General features: G+C 46.2%; 3 protein-coding genes across 10 annotated transcripts; 1 reads left to right on the forward strand and 2 right to left on the reverse strand.

Annotated features, from left to right (window-relative positions):
• Positions 1 to 1,005: 1,005 nt before the first annotated feature.
• MOG (myelin oligodendrocyte glycoprotein) lies at positions 1,006 to 16,198 on the forward strand. 8 transcript variants are annotated; one of them, XM_003829726.4, is made up of 8 exons: positions 1,010 to 1,301; positions 3,316 to 3,663; positions 10,022 to 10,135; positions 11,510 to 11,530; positions 11,771 to 11,791; positions 14,131 to 14,247; positions 14,551 to 14,571; positions 15,022 to 16,198. In XM_003829726.4, the coding sequence occupies exons 1-8, from the start codon at positions 1,217 to 1,219 to the stop codon at positions 15,033 to 15,035; spliced, it is 741 nt and encodes a 246-aa protein (XP_003829774.1). In that variant the 5' UTR covers positions 1,010 to 1,216; the 3' UTR covers positions 15,036 to 16,198. The 8 variants fall into 8 exon arrangements, 6 of the variants coding, with proteins under 6 accessions (XP_034817564.1, XP_034817563.1, XP_034817562.1 ...); XM_003829727.4 differs by having other exon boundaries at positions 15,272 to 16,198; XR_008625584.2 differs by lacking the exons at positions 14,551 to 14,571; positions 15,022 to 16,198 and adding an exon at positions 13,187 to 13,553 and having other exon boundaries at positions 1,006 to 1,301; positions 3,321 to 3,663.
• On the reverse strand, positions 15,238 to 17,615 carry LOC134730584 (zinc finger protein 57 homolog; the record flags this gene model as incomplete). The annotated part of the gene is made up of 1 exon (XM_063605229.1): positions 15,238 to 17,615. A coding segment is annotated over one exon (1,290 nt), but the record flags the coding sequence as incomplete, so codon positions are not given.
• LOC100977775 (zinc finger protein 707) lies at positions 17,615 to 21,127 on the reverse strand. The gene is made up of 3 exons (XM_063605230.1): positions 20,727 to 21,127; positions 19,770 to 19,896; positions 17,615 to 19,324 (listed from the first exon to the last, which is right to left on the reverse strand). The coding sequence occupies exons 1-3, from the start codon at positions 20,847 to 20,849 to the stop codon at positions 19,170 to 19,172; spliced, it is 405 nt and encodes a 134-aa protein (XP_063461300.1). The 5' UTR covers positions 20,850 to 21,127; the 3' UTR covers positions 17,615 to 19,169.
• Positions 21,128 to 21,799: the final 672 nt, after the last annotated feature.

Here is a 21,799-nt window from a genome sequence, read left to right on the forward strand (position 1 = left end):
CCTTGCTGCCCAATATAAATTTTTGTGTTGCCCAATATAACTTTTTGTGACGATGGAAATGTTCTGTATTTGTGTTGTCTGATGAGATAACCACTAACTGTAGTGCTATTGAGCATTTGAAACATGGCTAGTGTAATCAATGAACCAAATTTTTAATTTTATTTAATTGTAATTAATTTTAAGTGGCCACATGCAGGGAGCGACTGCTGCATTGGACAGCACGGCTCTAAATTGAGCCTTTTTTCCTTATTTGATGAGGCATACTTGCCTTAAGATTGGGAAGTCTATTTTTGGAACCTGCTACCAATGCTGGTCTCACACTTGCAATTCTCAGCTGAGCCCAGAGGTGAGAGAAAGGTCATTTTCCATTCCAGATCTCACTCTCCCCTGTGACACTGAGGAAACTGGCAAGTGATGTGAAGGCTGGAGAGCGTGTCCTGTATGCTGGCTCTGTCCCTTCTGCCTGTGTTGACTGACATAGTTAGTTGCTGCCCTTGCTGGTCTCCCTTCCTCCAACCTTGCCTCTCTGAGCACACCTGACATTCATCTCATGACTTCCCTAAAAACATTCTTTGGGAACAAGAAACTAACAAATTCCAAGTGACCTATCACATATACAAACATACAGAACAGAGTTTGGATTCGCAGTAGAAGAAAGGGAGGTTAGACATCAAGAAGAAGAGTCTGGTGATGACAGTTGTGAGATAATAGAAACAGGAAAAAGAAATCTAAGTTTTCTTTCTTTTTTTAAGAACCAATAATAATTTCTCTCTTTTGACTAGTCAGTAGGGCTGGGGTGGATTGGAGGAACCTTACATATTCCATGAACAAGCCTCTTCCTAAGGTCCTGTAAGTGACCCTTCCCCACTGATTAGCCCCTAGAAGACCCTTCAAAGGTTGGATCTCCAGGAGGGAGTGGGGGAGGAAAGCCCTGTACCAGGCAGCCTCTGCTCCATTGCTCTGGGGGGGTGGGGAAGGCAAACCCTGGTCATCCCCTCAGTCTGTAGCCCTTTTGTGTGAGTGCCTGGCAAGGGTGACGTGGGGCTGTTTCTGCGGGCACAGCTGCAGCACTTACCGGAGTGGAGGCAGGGCCCAGGCAGCACTGCCCTCCAAGATCTTCCCTCGGGCTTTTCAGCAGTAAGGGGACATGCACCCCAAGGGCCTCCACTTGGCCTGACCTTGCTGCGGGGGCTCTCTGTCCCCAGGAACAGTAGAGATGGCAAGCTTATTGAGACCCTCTCTGCCCAGCTGCCTCTGCTCCTTCCTCCTCCTCCTCCTCCAAGTGTCTTCCAGCTATGCAGGTAAGACATGTTTTTTTTCCTGCCCTGGGGAGACCCTGAAAACAGAAAGGCTAGTTTCCTGGGGCTTAGCTCCTTCAATCATCCTCAAGTTGCTATATTATCTTTCTAAAACATAGACCTGCTGACATGCCTCCCTTCCTCAGAAACCTTCCGTGGGTGGTTCTTACAGCCTTCAAGATGGAGTCCAGACTCTTTTTTTTTTTTGAGACAGAGTTTCCCTCTGTTGCTCAGGCTGGAGTGCAGTGGCATGATCTCGGCTCACTGCAACCTCAGCCTCCCTGGTTCAAGCGATTCTCCTGACTTGGCCTCCCAAGTAGCGGAGACTACAGGTGCCTGTCACCACGCCCAGCTAAATTTTTTCTTTTTTTTTTTTTTTTTTTTTTGTATTTTAGTACAGACGGGGTTTCACACGTTGGCCAGGATGGTCTCGATCTCTTGACCTGCTGATCCGCCCGCCTCGGCTTCCCAAAGTGCTGGGATTACAGGCGTGAGCCACTGCGCTAGGCCTAATTTTTTTATTTTTAGTAGAGATGGGGTTTCACCATGTTGGCCAGGCTGGTCTGGAACCCCTGACCTCAAGTGGTCTGCCCTCCTCAGCCTCCCAAAGTGCTGAGATTACAGGCATGAGCCATTGCGTCTGACCCAGACTCCTTAATGTGACTAACTCAAGGCTTTCCTTGAACTACTTCTTACTTGTCTTTCCAGCTTTGTCTTTTCACCTCTCAAATTGAGATAAAATAATAACAACCTCTTGGAGTTCTCATCAGGATTACATGAAATGAGATATGTAACATGCTTAGCAGTGCCTGTCCATAGTAAATCTCAATAAATATTTGTGGAATTATAATATCTTGTCATGTTTGAGACTTTGCTCTGCCTAATCAGGCACCAGTAGGTTTTTATAAAGGAACCCGGCTGTCACGTGCAGAGGAGAAATAAACAGAAAGATTCCCATCCTCAGGGAGCCACCTGACTGACAGAGGCACAGTGCATCCACTCTCCAGGTCTAGGGGAGAAAGCAGCCTTATTTCTTAGTAGCTCAGAATCTGACTTGAGAAACACATCCACATAGAAAAAAACAAGGAACTTTTTCAGGTCAGGGTCCGGGAGCCACAGTGAGGTGGAAGATACAGGGGAAGGAAGAGTGAAATAGAGCCATCCCCAGGGTGGAAGATCTCAGAAGAGAATTTGGGAAACAAGGTATGAACAAGGACTGAATAGTGAGAAGTAATGGAGAGACAGTTAAAGTAGATGGAGTGACAAAAGCAAAACCTCTAAGGGTAGAATAGGCAGCAATTTGGCCAAGTCCTAACAGGGAGGCCCATGGGAGGATTCAACCTCAAGATGCTGCGCCACATTCCAAGAGGGAACCTAAAGGCTGGGCTGAAGAGTCAGAGATGGCTACAGCTGGCAAAAAGATGGGCAGATGCTGAGAGGAGATGATTGCTAAAATGTTCTGTCCAGGACATTCACAGTATCTCTATAACCAGAGTCTTTTTTGTCGTTGTTGTTCTCAAGAAGGAAACTTGAGGCCGGGTGTGGTGGCCCCATAATCCCAGCGCTTTGGGGCCAAGGCAGGCGGATCACCTGAGGTCAGGAGTTCGAGACCAGCCTGGCCAACAGTGTGAAACCTCATCTTTACTAAAAATACAAAAATTAGCTGGGTGCGGCGGTAGGTGCCTGTAATCCCAGCTACTCAGGAGGCTGAGGCAGGAGAATCACTTGAACCTGGGAGGCGGAGGATGCAGGGAGGCGGAGGTTGCAGTGAGCCAAGATTGCACCACTGCACTCCAGCCTGGGCGACAGAGAGTAAGACTGTCTCAAAAAATAAATAAATAAATAAATAAATAAAAAGGAAGAAGAAGAAGAATTGCAATCCTCCCTGGCTCTAGAATGTCATTTAAAAGTCGAGTGTCTTCTTCCTTCCCTGTTTTGAAGCAGCCCTTCTCATGACAGGCTTGCTTGCCAAGGTTCCCTCTGACCTTAAATCTCTTCCTTTTGGTGTCTTGGACAGGGCAGTTCAGAGTGATAGGACCAAGACACCCTATCCGGGCTCTGGTCGGGGATGAAGTGGAATTGCCATGTCGCATATCTCCTGGGAAGAACGCTACAGGCATGGAGGTGGGGTGGTACCGCCCCCCCTTCTCTAGGGTGGTTCATCTCTACAGAAATGGCAAGGACCAAGATGGAGACCAGGCACCTGAATATCGGGGCCGGACAGAGCTGCTGAAAGATGCTATTGGTGAGGGAAAGGTGACTCTCAGGATCCGGAATGTAAGGTTCTCAGATGAAGGAGGTTTCACCTGCTTCTTCCGAGATCATTCTTACCAAGAGGAGGCAGCAATGGAATTGAAAGTAGAAGGTGAGTAGTGCCATATAATATTAGGTATTAACTGTTGGGTGGCCAAGAACAATTATTCTCTCAACTGAGATGAGATCCCTCAACCCAAACATCTCAGTCCTGGGAATGATTTCCATAAAAATGTACACATCAATAAACAGAAACTCATGCTTAGGGATGTCTGTTGCATCATTATTCAGAGTAGCAAGGAAATTGGGATCAAAATCAATGCCTTTGAGTAGGTAAGTGAATGAATGAACAATGGTAGCCATACTGTGAATATTATGCAGGCATTAAAAAGATTATTTTAGCACTAGGCCAGATGGTTTAGAGGCCTTCTATAAGGTATTATTGAGTGATAAGAGCAAGCTGCTGTAGGATACAAAAACAAAAACAAAACCCTAGGGCATGGTGGTTTGCCTCGCAGCTACTCAGGAGGCTGAGATGGGAGGCTGGCTTGAGCCCAGGGGGTTGCAGTTACAGTGAGCTATGATTGCAACACTGCACTCCAACCCGGGTGACAGAGCAAAGACCTTCACCCCCACTCCCTACCCGTCTCTAAAAAAAACAAAAACAAAAACAAAAAAACCCTTGGGCCCAGCGCCGTGGCTCACGCCTGTAATCCCAGCACTTTGGGAGGCCGAGGTGGGCAGATCACAAGGTCAGGAGATCGAGACCATCCTGGCTAAAACGGTGAAACCCTGTCTCTACTAAAAATACAAAAAAAAAAAAAAATTAGCCAGGCGTGGTAGCAGGCGCCTGTAGTCCCAGCTACTCGGGAGGCTGAGGCAGGAGAATGGCGTGAACCCGGAAGCGGAGGTTGCAGTGAGCCGAAATCCTGCCACTGCACTCCAGCATGGGGGACACAGCGAGACTCCATCTCAAAAAAAACAAAAAACAAAAAAACCCTGTATTTGTGAGCACACACACACACACACACACACACACACACACACCTGTGCTTGGTCCTAGTGGATAAGCAAGTAAATCAAATGTCTAAATATAATTATAGAAAGGAGATGTCACCTTTTGGCTGTACCTCCACTATTTCATTCTGTAGAATTGCAGAATTTCTTTTTTTTTCTTTCTTTTCTTTTTTTTTTTTTTTTGACACAGAGTCTCGCTCTGTCACCCAGGCTGGAGTGCAATGGCGCCCTCTGCCTCCTGGGTTCAGGTGATTCTCCTGCCTCAGCCTCCCGAGTAGCTGGGATTACAGGTGCCCACCACCACACCCAGCTAATTTTTGTATTTTTAGTACAGACAGGGTTTCACCAGGTTGGCAAGGCTGGTCTCAAACTCCTGACCTCAGGTGATCCACTCGCCTCAGCCTCCCAAAGTGCTGGGATTACAGGCATGAGCCATGGTTCCCGGCCTCAGAATTTCATTTTCAACATGTTTTGCATGATGGGTGATTTTGGAGAATATTTTTTGCTCTATCGCTGGATGATTAAGATGTGGACAAGGTGAAGCAGATGGAGGGGGAGCTTTGAAAATTACTTGCTATTTAATTGAGGAACTAAACTGCTTTGAGAGCCTGGGGGTCAGATCCTCTGCCTTTTCCTCCTCCCCACCTGCAGTGCAAACATCAGACAATTGATCACTATTGTATCTTGGAGGTGGGAGTGACCATTGCAGTGCTGGGACCAGAAGATGGCATTGTATGTGGAACAACAAAGCACTATTTCTAGAGACTGCCTGCAGGGATATGGAAATAGCTTTATGTGTCTCAGAATGTTCTTCATACAGCTGTTTTTATTGGGGAAATTCTACTTGCCGAAAAGTTTGATAGTGAGACCCTCTCCAGTTTGCAGATTTTTCTCCTTCCTGCTCAACAACTTCCTAGCTCAGTAACTGCCTCTCCCAACAAACTCCCTCAGTTTCACCACACCAAAAAAGGAAGACAAGCCGGGTGCAGTGGCTCACACCTATAATCCCAAAACTTTGGGAGGCCGAGGCGGGTGGATCACCTGAGGTTGGGAGTTTGAGACCAGCCTGACCAACATGGAGAAACCCTGTCTCTACTAAAAATACAAAATTAGCCTGGCGTGGTGGCGCATTCCTGTAATCCCAGCTGGGAGGCTGAGGCAGGAGAATCGCTTGAACCCCAGAGGCGGAGGTTGCAGTGAGCCAAGATCGTGCCATTGCACTCCAGCCTGGGCAAGAAAAGTGGAACTCCATCTCAAAAAAAAAAAAAAAAAAAAAAAACAAGGAAGACAAAAAGAAAAGCAGCTAAAGACTTTGCCTCAGGGGAGAAAGTTCTCTTTTGGGTTGCTATCCACATTCCAACCTCCTGTTCCCACCTCTTCGTCTGCATGCCTAAGAAACTGTTTTACAAGTAAATAAGGGACGCTTTGTCTAGGCTTCGGAGCCAGGAAGTTGAGACTAATTTAGGAATGAGATGAAGTAATGGTATTATTGCAAGTCTCAGGTGTAACTACCTCTGCTCTTTCTCTGAAGAGTTTCTAATTTCTCTTTTTTACTTATTTTTTTCTTGTCATTTTTGTGATTTTATTACTAGTTGTCTCTAATCCTTTCTTTAAATTCTTCATTATGAAACATAAAAACAAATGCCAGGCGCGGCAGCTCACGCCTGTAATCCCAGCACTTTGGGAGGCCGAAGCGGGCAGATCACCTGAGGTCAGGAGTTCGAGACCAGCCTGATCAACATGGAGAAACCCCGTCTCTACTAAAAAATACAAAATTAGCTAGGCGTGGTGGCACATGCCAGTAATCCCAGCTACTTGAGAGACTGAGGCAGGAGAATCGCTTGAACCGGGAGGCAGAGGTTGCGGTGAGCCAAGATTGCGCCATTGCACTCCAGCCTGGGCAACAAGAGCAAAACTCCGTCTCAAAAAAAAAAAACCACATACAAACCAGAGATAATATTATAATGAGCCTCCAAGTGCCTACCACCTTGCTGCAGCACTTGTCAACCCAGGGACCACCCACTTCACCGGCTCCCCACTCATTACCACCCTCCCCTACTCAATTACTGAGGTAAATCCTAGGCAGCATGATCATTTCTTTTTTTTCTTTTTATTTATTTTGAGAGAGGATCTGTCTCTGTCACCCAGGAGTGTAGTGGCATATCTCTGCTCACTGCAGCCTCTGCCTCCCGGGCAGAAGCCATCCTCCCACCTCAGCCTACATAGTAGCTGGGACCACAGGCACACACCACCACACACTGCTAATGTTTTGTATTTTTTGTAGAGACTGGGTTTTACCATGTTGATCAGGCTGGTCTCAAACTCCTAGGCTCAAGCAATCCTCCCACCTCGGCCTCCCAAAGTGCTAGAATTACAGGCGCGAGCCACTGCACCCAGCGAAGAACACTTTTTAAAAAATAAATAGGCCGGGCGCGGTGGCTCACACCTGTAATCCCAGTACTTTGGGAGCCCAAGGAGGGCGAATCATGAGGTCAAGAGATCGAGACCATCCTAGCTAACATGGTGAAACCCCATTTCTACTAAAAATACAAAAACAAAATTAGCCTGGCATGGTGGCAGGCGCCTGTAGTCCCAGCTACTTGGGAGCTGAGGCAGGAGAATGGAGTGAACCCGGGAGGCGGAGCTTGCAGTGAGCTGAGATCATGCCACTGCACTCCAGCCTGGGGCAACAGAGTGAGACTCTGTCTCAAAAAAAAAAAAAAAAAAAGCCCCCCCTCCCCACACACAATAATATAAATAAATAAATAACCACAATACTATTATCACATCTTACAAACTCAACAAAAATGTCTTAATATCATCAAATACCCAGTTTGTGTTCAAATTTTCCTGATTGTTTCATAAATATACTCTTACAGTTGGTTTCTTTTAGCGAGATTCAAATGAGACCCACCTGTTGACCTTAGGGTTTCCCAGGGTCTGAATTTTGTTGACGACATTCCCATGTTGCTATGTAATACGGTCCTCCATGCCCTGTGTTTTTCTGTAAACTGATAGATGTGGAGGTGCAATGACATTTGTGTTTGATTTACTTTGGCAAATATAGTTCATCAGTGATACTCTATACTTCTTGTTGCTTTACATCCGGAGGCTGATAATGTCTGCTTTTCTCTCTTTTCTAATTATTTGTGAAAGGAAACATGTGGGGGGTTGGGAGAAAAAAACCCTTAAGTACATACTCACTAAATCACATTGCTACAGGTAACTTCCATTAAGAACTTGAAAGTAAAGGTAGCTGCATTTTCCCCTAGGGAACACAATGATAGACAGGAGCCTTAGTCTACAGCTTGAAGGATTGTAATTATACCTAAGCAACCCTCCTGGACCAGTTTAATGTTATTAGCTGTGATGTATCCCTACCTTTGATGTCATTATCCTTACTTAGCTCCCTTAAAGCAGAGATCAAGATGAAAAGGGCTTCAGTTGCAGCATGGCACATGGAGATTAGAGTGGGGCTTTTGGATGCTGAGGAGCAGACCTAGAATGGGAAACAGATGGGAGCTACAGAAGTGAAGGTCCCCCCCCCTCATTGCTCAATCTACTCCACATCTCCAGGTCTGCACATCTGTTCAGTTACTGAATCCTGTGTAAGCTACCTTCTTTTTCTTTTTTCTTTTCTTTTCTTTTTTTCTTTTTTTTTTTTGAGACGGAGTTTTGCTCTTGTTACCCAGGCTGGAGTGCAATGGTGCAATCTCGGCTCACTGCACCCTCCAACTCCCAGGTTCATGCAATTCTCCTCCCTCAGCCTTCCGAGTAGCTGGGATTACAGGCGTGCACCACCATGTCTGGCTAATTTTTGTATTATCAGTAGAGACAGGGTTTCACCATGTTGGCCAAGCCGGTCTCGAACTCCTGACCTCAAGTGATCCACCCACCTTGGCCTCCCAAAATGCTGGGATTACAGGTGTGAGCCACCGTGCCCGCTGTAAACTACCTTCTTAAAAGCTCTAGAAGAGGGCTCTTAACCTTTTGTTGTGTGTCATGCACCTTCCGCAAGCTGATGAAGTTGATAGACCCCATCTCAGAATTTTTTTTTTTTTTTTTTGAGACAGTGTCTCACTCTGTCACCCAGGATTGGTTGCAGTGGCACGATCATGGCTCATTGCAGCCTCCACCTCCCAGGCTCAAGTGATCCTCCTGACTCAGCCTCTTGAATAGCTGAGACCACAGGCTTGTGTCACCATGCCCAGCTAATTTTTAATTTTTTTTCATAGAGGCAGGGTCTCACATTATGTTGCCCAGTCTGGCCTTGAGAACTCCTGGGCTCAAGCAATCTTCCTGCCTTGGCCTCCCAAAGTGGTGGGATTACAGGGGAGAGCCACCACACCTAACCAGAAGAATGTTTTAAATACACCAAATAAAACATTAATACCAAAATACAGTTATCAAAATATTAAATTAACAAGAGTTAGGGTGGCCCTATTAATTAGTGTAATTTCAAAATAGTAATGAACATAAGTGATAGTTTGAGATTTCTGTGACTTTTCTAATGTGACATGAAAATATTTGTGATTTTTCTTTTTTTTTTTTTTTTTTGAGATGGAGTTTCGCTCTTGTTGCCCAGGCTGGAGTGCAATGGCAAGATCTCGGCTCACCACAACCTCCGCCTCCTGGGTTCAAGCGATTCTCCTGCCTCAGTCTCTCAAGTAGCTGGGATTACTGGCATGTGCCACCACGCCTAGCTAATTTTGTATCTTTTAGTAGAGACAGGGTTTCTCCATGTTGATCAGGCTGGTCTCAAACTCCCAACCTCAGGCGATCTGCCCGCCTCGGCCTCCCAAAGTGCTGGGATTACAGGTGTGAGCCACCGCACCTGCCCAATATTTGTGATTTTTATTGATGACAAAGTCAAAGGTTCTCTTCATATTATTGTGGTGTATCGCCTACAAGCATAATTAAAATAAACACTAAATTTCAGTTTAAAGTTTACTGAAAATAAATATGTATTTTTTATTCACTATTTAAGCTTTGAATCCCCTGACTTCCTATACCATTACCACTGTCCTAGTTCAGGTTCATGTTGTTTTTTACTTTAATTGTTATCACAGTCTCTTAACATTTCTCCCTATGTTCTCCAGTCCTGTAGGTGCTAAATCTGATGTGGTCACTTCTCAGCTTGGAATCCTTCAGTGCACCCCCACAGACTTGAGGATCAGATCTAAGTCCCTTAGCTGCTCCTTAAAACTCCCCCAGCCTGACCCAATACACAGTCTTGACTTTAAACCACTCGTCATTCTAAATCACTAGCATTTCCTGAAAAAAAAAAACATTTTTCCTTCAGGGCTAAGCTCAGGGACCAATTCTGTGTCACCTTCTTTGAATCCTGATGATATTCACTTCTTTATTTGACCTGATTTATTGGGCCCCAGGCACCATGCTGAGTGTTGGGGATTCAGCTCTGGACAATGTCAAATGTCAGTCCTGCCTTTCAGATCCTTTCTACTGGGTGAGCCCTGGAGTGCTGGTTCTCCTCGCGGTGCTGCCTGTGCTGCTCCTGCAGATCGCTGTTGGCCTCGTCTTCCTCTGCCTGCAGTACAGACTGAGAGGTACAGGGCAGAGGGTGGGTGGATCAGGATCCTTTCTTTAAATGAGCTGGCTTCTTGGAGCTACACCACTTAACATGTATTTGTGAGTGACTTCTGGGTTCAGAAGTTCTCACTATTGAGTGATAAAGAAAAAAAATAACTCCATGATGAAGGAGTTTTACATCTTACAGAATGCTTTCATATGAATAATCGGACCTAGCATTTCCCTATGAGCTAACTATGGCATATAGTAACCCCATTTTACAGAGGATACAACTGAGGCCAGGAGTAGTTCAGTGACTTACTCAAACCGATATAACTTATAAGTGGTAGAGCTGGGGCCTCTGTATCATACCTAGCAGCTCCATGCAACTTGGGAGAGTGTGAGCTTCAAAGTCAGACAGGTCTAGGCTATTAGGAGTTTTGAATAAAAATACTGAAGTGAAAGTCTCTACCACACAGTAGGCATTCGAAAATTGTTTCCTCCTTCTCCATTCAACACTGAGGACTCAGGTCCAGCTGCTGATGAAGCTCCTCTTTTTTGCCTAGAGCTTTCATTCTGAGCCTGCTCCTCCTACCAAGTGTCTCCCCAATGCCAGAGCAGGAAGAGTCTTCACTCCTCCCCATGCCCCACCTCCCATTTGTTACTAAGAGGAGAGGAGAAAGTAGCAAGGAGGGTATGGGGAATGTTTTGGGGGAATGGGTGTTGGTGGGATCAACAACAAAGTCCTTTCTCTCACCTTGAATTCATCCCAGATGCCTGCTTGTTTACTTCTTCCACACAAAAAAAGGCCTTCAGCCCTCATGGCTGAGCAGAAAGAATCTGAATGTTAGAGTCAGGCAGCCTGGGTTTGAATTCCATCTCAGGTACTGAACTCTATAGCAAAATTCTTAGATTCTCCGAGCTTCAGTTGCCTTGTCTGTCAAATAGAGAAAACATCCTCCCTCCTAAATTGTAGGGAGGATTAAAGTCATGCAAAGTGCCTACTACAAATCCAGTCACAAAGTAGCTAGCTGCTCACTAAATGTTCAGCTCCTCCCTCCTCATTCAGATGGGAAGTGGCTTTAGATAAACAAAGTGGCAACGCAGTGGGCTGGAGCAGCTCTGTGAACTGAGAATCCAAGAAAAGGGGCGAAGAGCAGCTGGGATGTATTGGATGCTTGTGCTGGCTTGGAGCATTGCTCACATTCTTTATTCGCTATTGTATCTAGACTATAGCTAGAGAAAGAGCCGCAACCATTGGCTTTAAATCCAGTGCTCTTCCTACTCTCCTAAGGTTGTTTCCAGGCTGCAGAGAAATAGCCTGCACAAGGGGCCCAGGCGCTGGGTGTGGGAGGGTCCCTACCGAGAGCCAGAACATGCAGGAACTAAAATGTTGCCTTTTTCTATTTTAGGAAAACTTCGAGCAGAGATAGGTGAGTTCCAGTCATCGTTTCTCCCAATTCTTGCCTTTTGGTTTTTTGGCATAACGGAAATGGTCCCGTTCTTGGACCGTCTCTCCCTCTCAATACCCTGTTTTCCCCTCAGTTTCCCTTTCTCTACAGTGGGTGTGTCGTGCCTAGAACAAGTTTTAAGTAATTAAATAACAAAGACTCAGGATAAAAGATCCTTTTTGAGTGCCCTACTAAATCCATTTCCATTTGTTTCTCTTTCAGAGAATCTCCACCGGACTTTTGGTAAGTTCCGGCATGTCTAGGCCCTCCCAGGTCAACTTGGTATTTCACTCTAGTTCCAGTCACCTGGGGGAACAAGGACCCCTGGCTCCTGGTTGGGTCCCTTCCTCTCTTCTCTTTTCTTTCTTTAAATAAGAAGTCATTTGCATTTAGGATTGGTAAAATCATAATAAAAATACTCATGTACTGTTTTTATGTGCCAGGCACTATTCTAACTACTTTACAAAAATGTTATCTTATTCTGTTTAACTCCTTATGCACATGATCTCTCTTTTCAGGAATGGCAAAACAGAGGTAAATAGATCGTTTACACGTAAACCTGATGTCTGGTTGGGGAGGTGAAACAAACAGAAACAAGACACAACTGTATCACCTGTACTTATATTTCTGCTTTACAAACTCAGGATGTTTCCATGAGTACAGAACATGACTAATCAGAGAAGACCTCATAGAGGAATAGAAAAGCCACCAAGCCCCACTAGGAATTGACCCCTCAAGGACATGGTTTCTAGCCTTTTTGTTCACTGCAGATTGCCCAATGCCTAAAGATAATGGCAACAGAAGAGCACCCAAATATTTGTTAGATAAATGTTGCAGACACTAGAAGGTGTCATTAGGGCACAGATGGTACCTTCTCTGAGCAAACTTCCTTCACAGCTCCTCCTCCCAAGGCTGTAGGTGACTCTACTCTTGTCACCTGGCACACAGAGTTCTATCATACGATTTATGAAATTAGACCGGTGTGTGGACCACACACACACACATCTTTACACACCCAAAGAGGAGGAATAGTATCTTTGTTTTGGAGGACTTGACTATGAAAGGTCTTAACTCCTTTTTGTACCATGAATCTCTCTGGCACTCCAGTGAAGTCTAAAGGACCCCTTTGCAGAATGTTTTTAAATATACACATAAAATAGAACACATAGGATTGCAAAAACAATCATTGTACTAAAATACAGTTATCAACCGATAATCACATTTGTGATATAGTAACATAAATGTTTCTTTTTTTTTTTTTTGAGGCAGAGTTTTGCTCTTGTCGCCCAGGCTGGAGTGCAATGGCGCGATCTAGGCTCACTGAAACCTCTGCCTCCCGGGTTCAAGCGATTCTCAGCCTCCCGAGTAGCTGGGATTACAGGTGCCCGCCACCACACCCAGCTAATTTTTGTATTTTTAGTAGAGACTAGGTTTCACCAGGTTGGCTAGGCTGGCCTCGAACTCCTGACCTCAGGTGATCCACCTGCCTTGGCCTCCCAAAGTGCTGGGATTACAGGCATGAGCCACCGTGCCCAGCCATAAATATTTCTTTAGCCAAAGTAATACATTAAGTAATGTAGCAGCAAGTCTAATAACCTGTAATTTCTTTCTTTCTTTCTTTCTTTTTTTTTTTTTGAGATGGAGTGCAATGGCACAATCTCGGCTCACTGCAACCTCCGCCTCCTGGGTTCAAGCGATTCTCCTGCCTCAGCCTCCCAAGTTGCTGGAACTACAGGCGCATGCCACCATGCCCTGCTAATTTTTGTATTTTTAGTAGAGACGGGGTTTCACCATGTTGGCCAGGCTGGTCTTGAACCCCTGACCTCAGGTGATCTGCCTGCCTTGGCCTTCCAAAGTGCTGGGATTACAGGCATGAGCCACCAGGCCCAGCCCAATAACCTTTAATTTCAAAATACTAATAAACATAAACAGTATTTCAAGATTTCTGCAATAACTCTAATGGGAATGAAAACATCTCTGGCTTCCATTGGTAATTAAGTCACAGGTACTGCTCATATTGTGGTTAGTTGTAAAATGTTTTGGTTTGTTTTGTTTTTTCCAAGACTTGGGGGAATGGGTGTTGGTGGGATCAACAAGAGTCTTGCTCTGTGGCCCAGGCTGGAGTGCAGGGGCAGGATCTTGGCTCACTGCAACCTCCGCCTCCCAGGTTCAATCGATTCTCCTGCCTCAGCCTCCTGAGTAGCTGGCATTACAGGCATGTGCCACCACGCCCAGCTAATTTTTACATTCTTAGTAGAGATGGGGTTTCACCATGTTGGCCTGGCTGGTCTTGAACTCTTGGCCTCATGATCCACCCGTCTTGGACTCCCAAAGTGTTGGGATTACAGGCATGAGCCACCACACCTGGCAGTTGTTACATTTTTAATGAAAGAAAATGTTAAATCCAGTTATTGAAAATAAGGAGGCAGTACTTTTCTCATCCAAGTTCATGCACTTTCTGAATTTTGTCCCCAGAGTCCTTTGGTGTTCTAGGACCCCAGGTTAAGGAACCAAAAAAGACAGGTGGGTGGGGCATGAGGGGGAACACATGTTAACCCTGTTTGTTCTGGTGAACAATTCAGATCCCCACTTTCTGAGGGTGCCCTGCTGGAAGATAACCCTGTTTGTAATTGTGCCGGTTCTTGGACCCTTGGTTGCCTTGATCATCTGCTACAACTGGCTACATCGAAGACTAGCAGGTGCAGTGGCTGGGCAGCAGGCAAGACCACCAAATAGTGGGGGACCAAGTCAGCTCTGAATGGGAAGCCAAAAGAGAATAGAACCAGGACTCAAGATTAGGGGAGCTGGAATTTCCTTATTCCTCTGTCCCCATGCCCAACCCCAGGCTCTTCTGAGAAACTGTGAAGAGAACCACTTACTGGATCTGTGGGATCCCCCAGTGGAAAGGGCAGTGTGGGTCACTCCAAATGTCCATAGGGAGGATGTGGGGAAGGTGCTATTCATCTTCCACTAATCACATATTTGTTTCTTTTTGTTTTCAGGGCAATTCCTTGAAGAGCTACGTAAGTTCTCTTCTCTCTGTTATAAGCAGAGAATAAAAAGCCAGGAAAGGGAGACAGAAGCAACAAGAGGAAGAGGCGGGCTATTGAGGGATCACATTCCCAGAGGAAAGGAGGAGCTGGAGAGCCTGGGTGGAGGGAAGACTCCTCCTGGGAGGTAGAGGGCAAAGAAGCCAGCTGTTAGAGACACATTTACAGGTGGCAGAGAAGCTGGAGGCACTCCTATCTGCCACCTGATCTATTCCTCCTTCACTGCCCCTAAGCAGGAATCCAACCCTAGCTGGTCTCATTGCCCATTCCACAGCAACTGCCCAGTGCCTCACCTCTCAGATCAACCATTGAGGCAGGAATGGAGACAAGATGACCCCAAGGGCTTTTCTTCTCCTTAGTTCAATGGTTTTATGATACAAACTACTGACATACGTTTTTCAAGTTATTTTCTCCTTCTTCTAGGAAATCCCTTCTGAGTGATGTCACATCTTGGCAGGGGTGGAGGAGAGCCTGGTTGCCCAGGGATTTGTCCTTGGGGACATCTCATCCATCAAGTTGCACACTCACTGGCATCTTTGCTATGGGGACATTCCAATTTGCACTTTCAGGAACACTCTGAATTCCAAGTAGAATTGATTTCCCTTCTTCTGACATCTACTTTTTCTCTTCATTTTCCCATTTTTATTACCCTTCTTTCCATTTCTCTCTCCAGTCTTCCACCTGGAAGCCCTCTCTGGCTAAGGACAGGCAGGTGCCCCTCTCTCCATCAGAGGACATCTGTACTGGAGAGCAACACAGGATGGTCTCTGCCATGAACTGGAGGCCAGGAATCTCCTCACCGAAAATTACAGTATGGTAACTTTGCAAATGGTGGTTGTTTCTTCCAAGACTCCAGCCCTGATTGCGCAAAACTGAAAGGCATGTGAAGGGAAGGAAGAGGAAGAGTGCAAAACATTGAAGAGAGAGCTGAGTGAGCTGAAGAGTGAGGATATGAGTAGCCCCAACCCAAACCTGGAGATGGGGAGAAACCTACAGAATACTAGCCAGAGCTCCACCTTGTCTTGGCAGCCTACTAGGGACCTGGGCAAGCAAAAACGAAAGCTGGGCAACATGCCTGCTTTAGAATGTTTTCCTTCTACTTACACATCTTCCACAGGTCTCAGAATCTTTCCTTCCTCTCATCCTTTTCTCCTATCTTCATATCTATCAGAGTATCCACTGTTTATTCAACAACTACTACTTGATGGTCAGACACAAACAAACAAGCTAGGTGCTAATTAATAACGATACGAGTTTTGGCCGGGTGCGGTGGCTCACGCCTGTAATCCCAGCACTCTGGGAGGCCGAGGCGGGCGAATCACGAGGTCAGGAGTTCGAGACCAGCCTGGCCAACATGGTGAAACCCCATCTCTACTAAAAATACAAACAATTAACTGGGCATAGTGGTGGGCACCTATAATACCAGCTACTCCGGAGGCTGAGGCAGGAGAATCGCTTGAACCCAGGAGGCAGAGGTTGCAGTGAGCTGAGATCACACCACTGCACTCTAGCTGGAGTGACAGAGAAAGACTCTGTCTCAAAAATAAATAAATAAATAAATAAAAAATAATAATACAAGTTTTCATAAGCACACTTCTAACCCCTTGTCTTTTATGTATTTCCTTCCTTATCCACGCACCTGTCTCCCTCTACTCCAGCCTCATTACCCCAGAGGTCAGTCCTCAGGAAAACCAAACACAAAGAAAGAGCTCAGTCAGAAAGGCCATTTATTTATGTTTCAAGATGCTCACTGCCTCCTTTGTTTTGTCTCCTTTGCAGGCCTTCTCTCTTAGGCCTCTTCTCCTGGGGGTATGGATCCTGGGGGGAGATTGATCACCTCCATGCTTCCATTCCTCCCCAGCCATAGTGGGGACATCATGAGAGAAGCCAAGCCACTGGCCCAGGATCACCCGGCATTTATGGTGGCTGCTCTGGCACAGTTCCTTGCCTTTATAGCCCCTCCAGTGATCCATAAGGCCCTCTTTCTCCCCAAAGGAGAGGTCACAGATAGGGCAAAGGTAGCTCTTCTGCTTCCAGTGGGTCTGCTGGTGTCTGACCAGCCTGGAAAATGAGCTGAAAGACTTGCTGCAATGGAAGCAGTAGTTGGGCGGCTCTGTGAGGTGGGCCTTCTGGTGTCTGGAGAGATAGGATTTCTTGCTAAAAGTCAAAGGACAATGGGGGCAACAGAAGACATTGAGTCTTGAGGGCTTCACTGGATGAGAGTTGGATCTGGCGTCCTGACAGAGGGTTCCAGTGATGGGTGCCTGGGTCCTGGTCACAGGTGCTTGGTTCTTAAGTACAGATGGCTGGTTCTGGGCCATAGGACCCTCAGTTCTAAATATGGGTTCCTGGGACCTGGCCACTGGTGCATGGTTCACATCCAAAAGCCCCTGGATGGACCTCTGGCTTCTGGCGATGGGTGTCTGGAATTCAGCCTGGGTGCCTGGAATCCTCAAAGTACACTCCTGGTTTCCATCCACTGGCTCCTGGTTTTGGTGTATCTTCTGGTGGCGTTTGAGCTCAGACTGGTCCCGGAAGCTCTTCCCACACACAGAGCATGAATGGGGCCGGTAACCCAGATGGACGCGGCGGTGACGACTTAGTCCAGAAGCATCACAGTAGGTCTTGTCACAGAGCGTGCAACAGAAGGGCCTCTCCCCAAGATGCATGCGTCTGTGATAGCTGAGGGACTTGGGGCTCCGAAACAACTTCCCACACTGACTGCAGCTGTTAGTCAGCTTGGGATTGTGAACAAACTGGTGGCTATAGAGGTAGGAGCGCCTGCTGAAACATTTGCCACAGGTGTGGCAAAAAAAGGGTGGCCCAGCCTGGGATGCTTGAAGCACCCGGGTCCTGTCCATAGACCCAGCTGGGGCAGATAGGGGGCACTGGCCGGCCCCTCTGCATGCGAGGAAGACCTTGTCATCACTAGTCCCCTCATCTCTCAGACTGGGATGTTGTTCTCGAAGCTCTTTCTTCTTGCCTTCTACAGTGAATGAGGAAGAATAACACAAAATTCACTGTAAGAACTCCAACAGAGGCTTGGCATGGTGGCTCACACCTGTAATCCCAGCACTTTGGGAGGCCGAGGCCAGCGGATCACCTGAGGTTAGGAGTTCGAAACCAGCCTGACCAACATGGTGAAACCCTGTCTCTACTACAAATACAAAAATTAGCTGGGCGTCATGGCATCTGCCTGTAATCTCAGCTACTAGGGAGACTGAGGCAGGACAATCACTCGAACCCGGGAGGCGGAGGTTGCAGTGAGCCAAGATGGTGCCACTGCACTCCTGCCTGGGCAACTAGAGTGAAACTCTGTCTCAAAAAAAAAAAAAAAGAAAGAAAAAGAAGAAGGAGGAGAAGGAGAAGAAGAAGAAGAAGGAAGAAGAAGAAGGAGAAAAGAAGAAAAGAAGAAGAAGAAGAAGAAGAAGAAGAAGAAGAAGAAGAAGAAGAAGAAGCAGCAGCAGCAGCAGCAGCAGCAGCAGCAGCAGCAGCAGCAGCGGAAGAAGAACTCCAACACAGCACTCCATTCAGCCTAACACACTTCTTGTCTCTGCCCTTGCTCTCCCACCCAGCACATTCATCCTTACCCTTGGGCCTCATAGGCTAGAAATAAGAAGAAAAAAAGAAAAAATTGGCTTTTCAAATTAGAAGCAAATAAAAATTTAACTGGAATCTTTCAACACTGTCAGAAATGTAAATTTTAACTTACAACAACACTTCTTGAAATCTATCTTATCTCATTCTCAATATTGCTCAAACTCCCATAGACAATCCACAGACACCCACATAATAATGCATCATGAACACTGGGCCACTTGAGGGTGAAAAGAGGTGTTATTAATAATCAAGCTGGGATGAGAAGTATAAACCAGGACTGTCCTGGAAAACCAAAAAGTGTAGTCAGCCTGGCTTGATATCTCTCTCAACTATTTACTACCAGGGACAAGCCTCCCTTACTCCAACCCAGCATGAAACCTATCTCCTTTGCTTCTCTTTTCTCTTGGAAAGAACATTTTAATCAGAGCACTATCATGGACATAAGCAACTTTCGTGTCATCTCTCAATCTCTAGAAACTGAAGACATCTACTTCTCCTGAAAGACTTAGATCTTCAGCCAGCCAGGCACGGTGGCTCATGCCTGTAATCCCAGCACTTTGGGAGGCCAAGGTGGATGGATAACCTGAGGTCAAGACATCAAGACCATCCTGGCCAACATGGTGAAACCCTGTCTCTACTAAAAATACAAAAATTATCTGGACACGGTGGCACGTGCCTGTAGTCCCAGCTACTCGAGAGGCTGAGGCAGGAGAATCGCTTGAACCCGGGAAGTGGAGGATGCAGTAAGCCAAGATTGTGCCACTGCACTCCAGCCTGGCAACAGAGTGAGACTGTGTCTCAAAAAAAAAAAAAAAAAGAGAGAGAGAAACTTGGATCTTCAACTTGAAGTCAAGGGACTTGAGCCTATGATATTAAGCTCTCTTTCAACTCCAAGTCTGACCAGGCTGGACAGAGGTACACTAGGAGAGCATCTATAGAGCATTCATCCTCTTCATCAGCTCTCCATCCTTTCAGGGGCTATCCTGGGCCCTTTTCCCCTTCCTCCCTGCTTGGCAATTCTTACCTGAAAGGCCTTCTGTGTTTGGGAGATGGACAAACTCTCTCCACTGTTCCTCTTCTTGCTCAAGCTTGGTGATTAGCTCTGGCTTATGCAGAAAGATTCTGGCTGATGTATGGGAATGAGAAAGAGTTGAGTTGGTCCCAGGTATGGCCCCTTCACATCTGATGGGGACAACAGGCTACCTCCTGTAGCCTTTGTTTAAGAACCATAACCTGGGACATGTAGATGCGGAAAGGAGACATTAAAAGGCCAGCTACTAGCAAAGTACCTGGTTCTCAGGAGTGACTTAGTAAATATTTGTTTGATGAATGGAAAAATTTGCATATTTTGAGAACACTGTCATCATGTTACAAGTGTTATCTTTGCCTTCATGCAGGCTATTATTTCTTGTCTTTACCTCTGAGCTTAGTGACTCAGATCTTTCACACCTGGAAAGCATAGAACCAGGGGTCAGTGAAACTAATTGTAAGCTGATCTACCTGTCCAGGGAAACCAGATGTTCCAGGGCCCTTAGGACAGGGGGCTTGCTGAGGGAAGCCCAGCCTCTTACCCACAGATGTTAGATTCTTAAAGGTTTCTGACATAACATCCTGGTAAAGGACCCTCTGGCTGGCATCTAGACAGTCCCACTCTTCCTGGGTGAAATTCACTGCCACATCCTCAAAGGTGACTGGCTTCTGGAAGAACAGGAGAGACTCAAGAAGTTTATATAAATATATGTGTGTGTGTGTGTGTGTGTGTGTGTGTGTGTGTGTGTGTGTGTACAAGATTAACATCCAGTCTCAAGATTCAGAGAATTAAAACCTAAGAGAAAGATAAAACCATGGAAGGAAGAGAGAAATATTAAAAGACAGACACAAGGCCAGCAACTGTGAAGTATAGAAAGGAAAGGAGGCCGGACGCGGTGGCTCACGCCTGTAATCCCAGCACTTTGGGAGGCTGAGGCAGGCAGATCACGAGGTCAGGAGTTCGAGACCAGCCTGACCAATATGGTGAAACCTGGTCTCTGCTAAAAACACAAAAATTAGCTGGGCATGGTGGTGCATGCCTGTAATCCCAGCTACTCAGGAGGCTGAGGCAGGAGAATTGCTTGAGCCCGGGAGGCAGAGGTAGCAGTGAGCCAAGATCGCGCCACTGCACTCCAGCCTGGGTGACACAGCGAGACTCCGTCTCAAAAAAAAAAAAAAAAAGGAAAGGAAAGATGAAGAGAAAGGGAGAAAGATAAGATATGGGGGAGAGGAAAGAGGATATGCAGATATGCAGAATATAAACAGGAAAGCAAAGCGAAGGAAAAAATGCTGCCACTCTAAAAAATTTCAGGAAGTACTCCATGAAGGATGCCAGGATGGTGCGGGAGATGGAGAAAGGTCTTGCAGCTCCTTTTTCTGGATGTCGTTCAGTCTGGAACAATCTGAGATTTCATTTGACCTGCAGGCAGGAGTATGTATGAAAGAGCTTCTGGAGTCCAGGACCTGGACCCCACCTCTCTCTAGCTTAGTCTCCTCACCTTCTTCACCCGTGCCTCCCTCCAGCAATCTCTCTTCATGGCTTCCTGCAGGGTGGCAGCTACCTCGCCCACCCATGGGAGCGTCTTCTGTACAGGTTCGATTGGCTTCAGCTGTTCAAACATCTTCTCTTTTGTGGTGTCTCTTTCTAGCTTTATCCACTCTTGGCCTGGTGCCCAGGCCTGACTGGATTCCTTCCTGGGGCTATCTACCTCCCAGTAACTGGGCAGATGGAGAGGCCCAGCAAAGGCCCCAGGGTTTGATGTGGCTTCCTGTGACAAATGTATCTGCTCCAAGAGGCTGTCTTCCTTTTTTGTTCTGCTGTCCAAATTCTCCTCTTCCACAGTTGAGAACAATTTTGCTTCCCTCAAAGCTGGGCCACAGAGTTCAGGGCCCTGGTCACCCTTGGCTCACCAGCTGCCATTGTTTAGTAACAACACCAGCCTGGGCTAGGTGTCTGCCCTCTGTTCTACCCTGCTTCTAGAAACCTGAGGTCAGAGAAAAACAAAACATATCAGCAAGAGGGAGGGTAAGAAACAGCTTCCTTATTTGGTTAGGGAATGCCAGCAGTTACTAAACACCTACAGTGTGCCACTGGATGCTCTCAGCAATGAGGTAACAATTACTGGCCCTGTCTTAAGGACCTAATGCAGAGATGCTAAATAATTTTCCAAGGACAAGTGGACATTCTTGATCTACAAAAGTTAATGTTTAAACCTAATGTTAATGTTAGACTCAGTACCATTGGAAATCATGTAGCTGGGGTAACCAGGCTAGGATCTGTCACAGATCACCTCGAGTGAGTCTCTTTATTCTTTCTGACTTGGTTTCATCAGAAATGTGAGAATAAAGGAGACACTCTCTAAGATCTCTTCCATGACCAAAATTATACACACACACACACACACACACACACACACACACAATTCTGTGATCTGGATTTTCAATACATGTAGTAGTTCCCCTTTATCATGGTTTTGCTTTCCAATGCTTCAGTTACCCATGGTCAACCATGGTTCAAAAATATTAAATGAAAAATTCCAGAGGACAGGCACAGTGGCTCACACCTGTAATC

Source organism: Pan paniscus, chromosome 5, assembly GCF_029289425.2.
Source record: "Pan paniscus chromosome 5, NHGRI_mPanPan1-v2.0_pri, whole genome shotgun sequence".
NCBI lineage: Eukaryota > Metazoa > Chordata > Mammalia > Primates > Hominidae > Pan > Pan paniscus.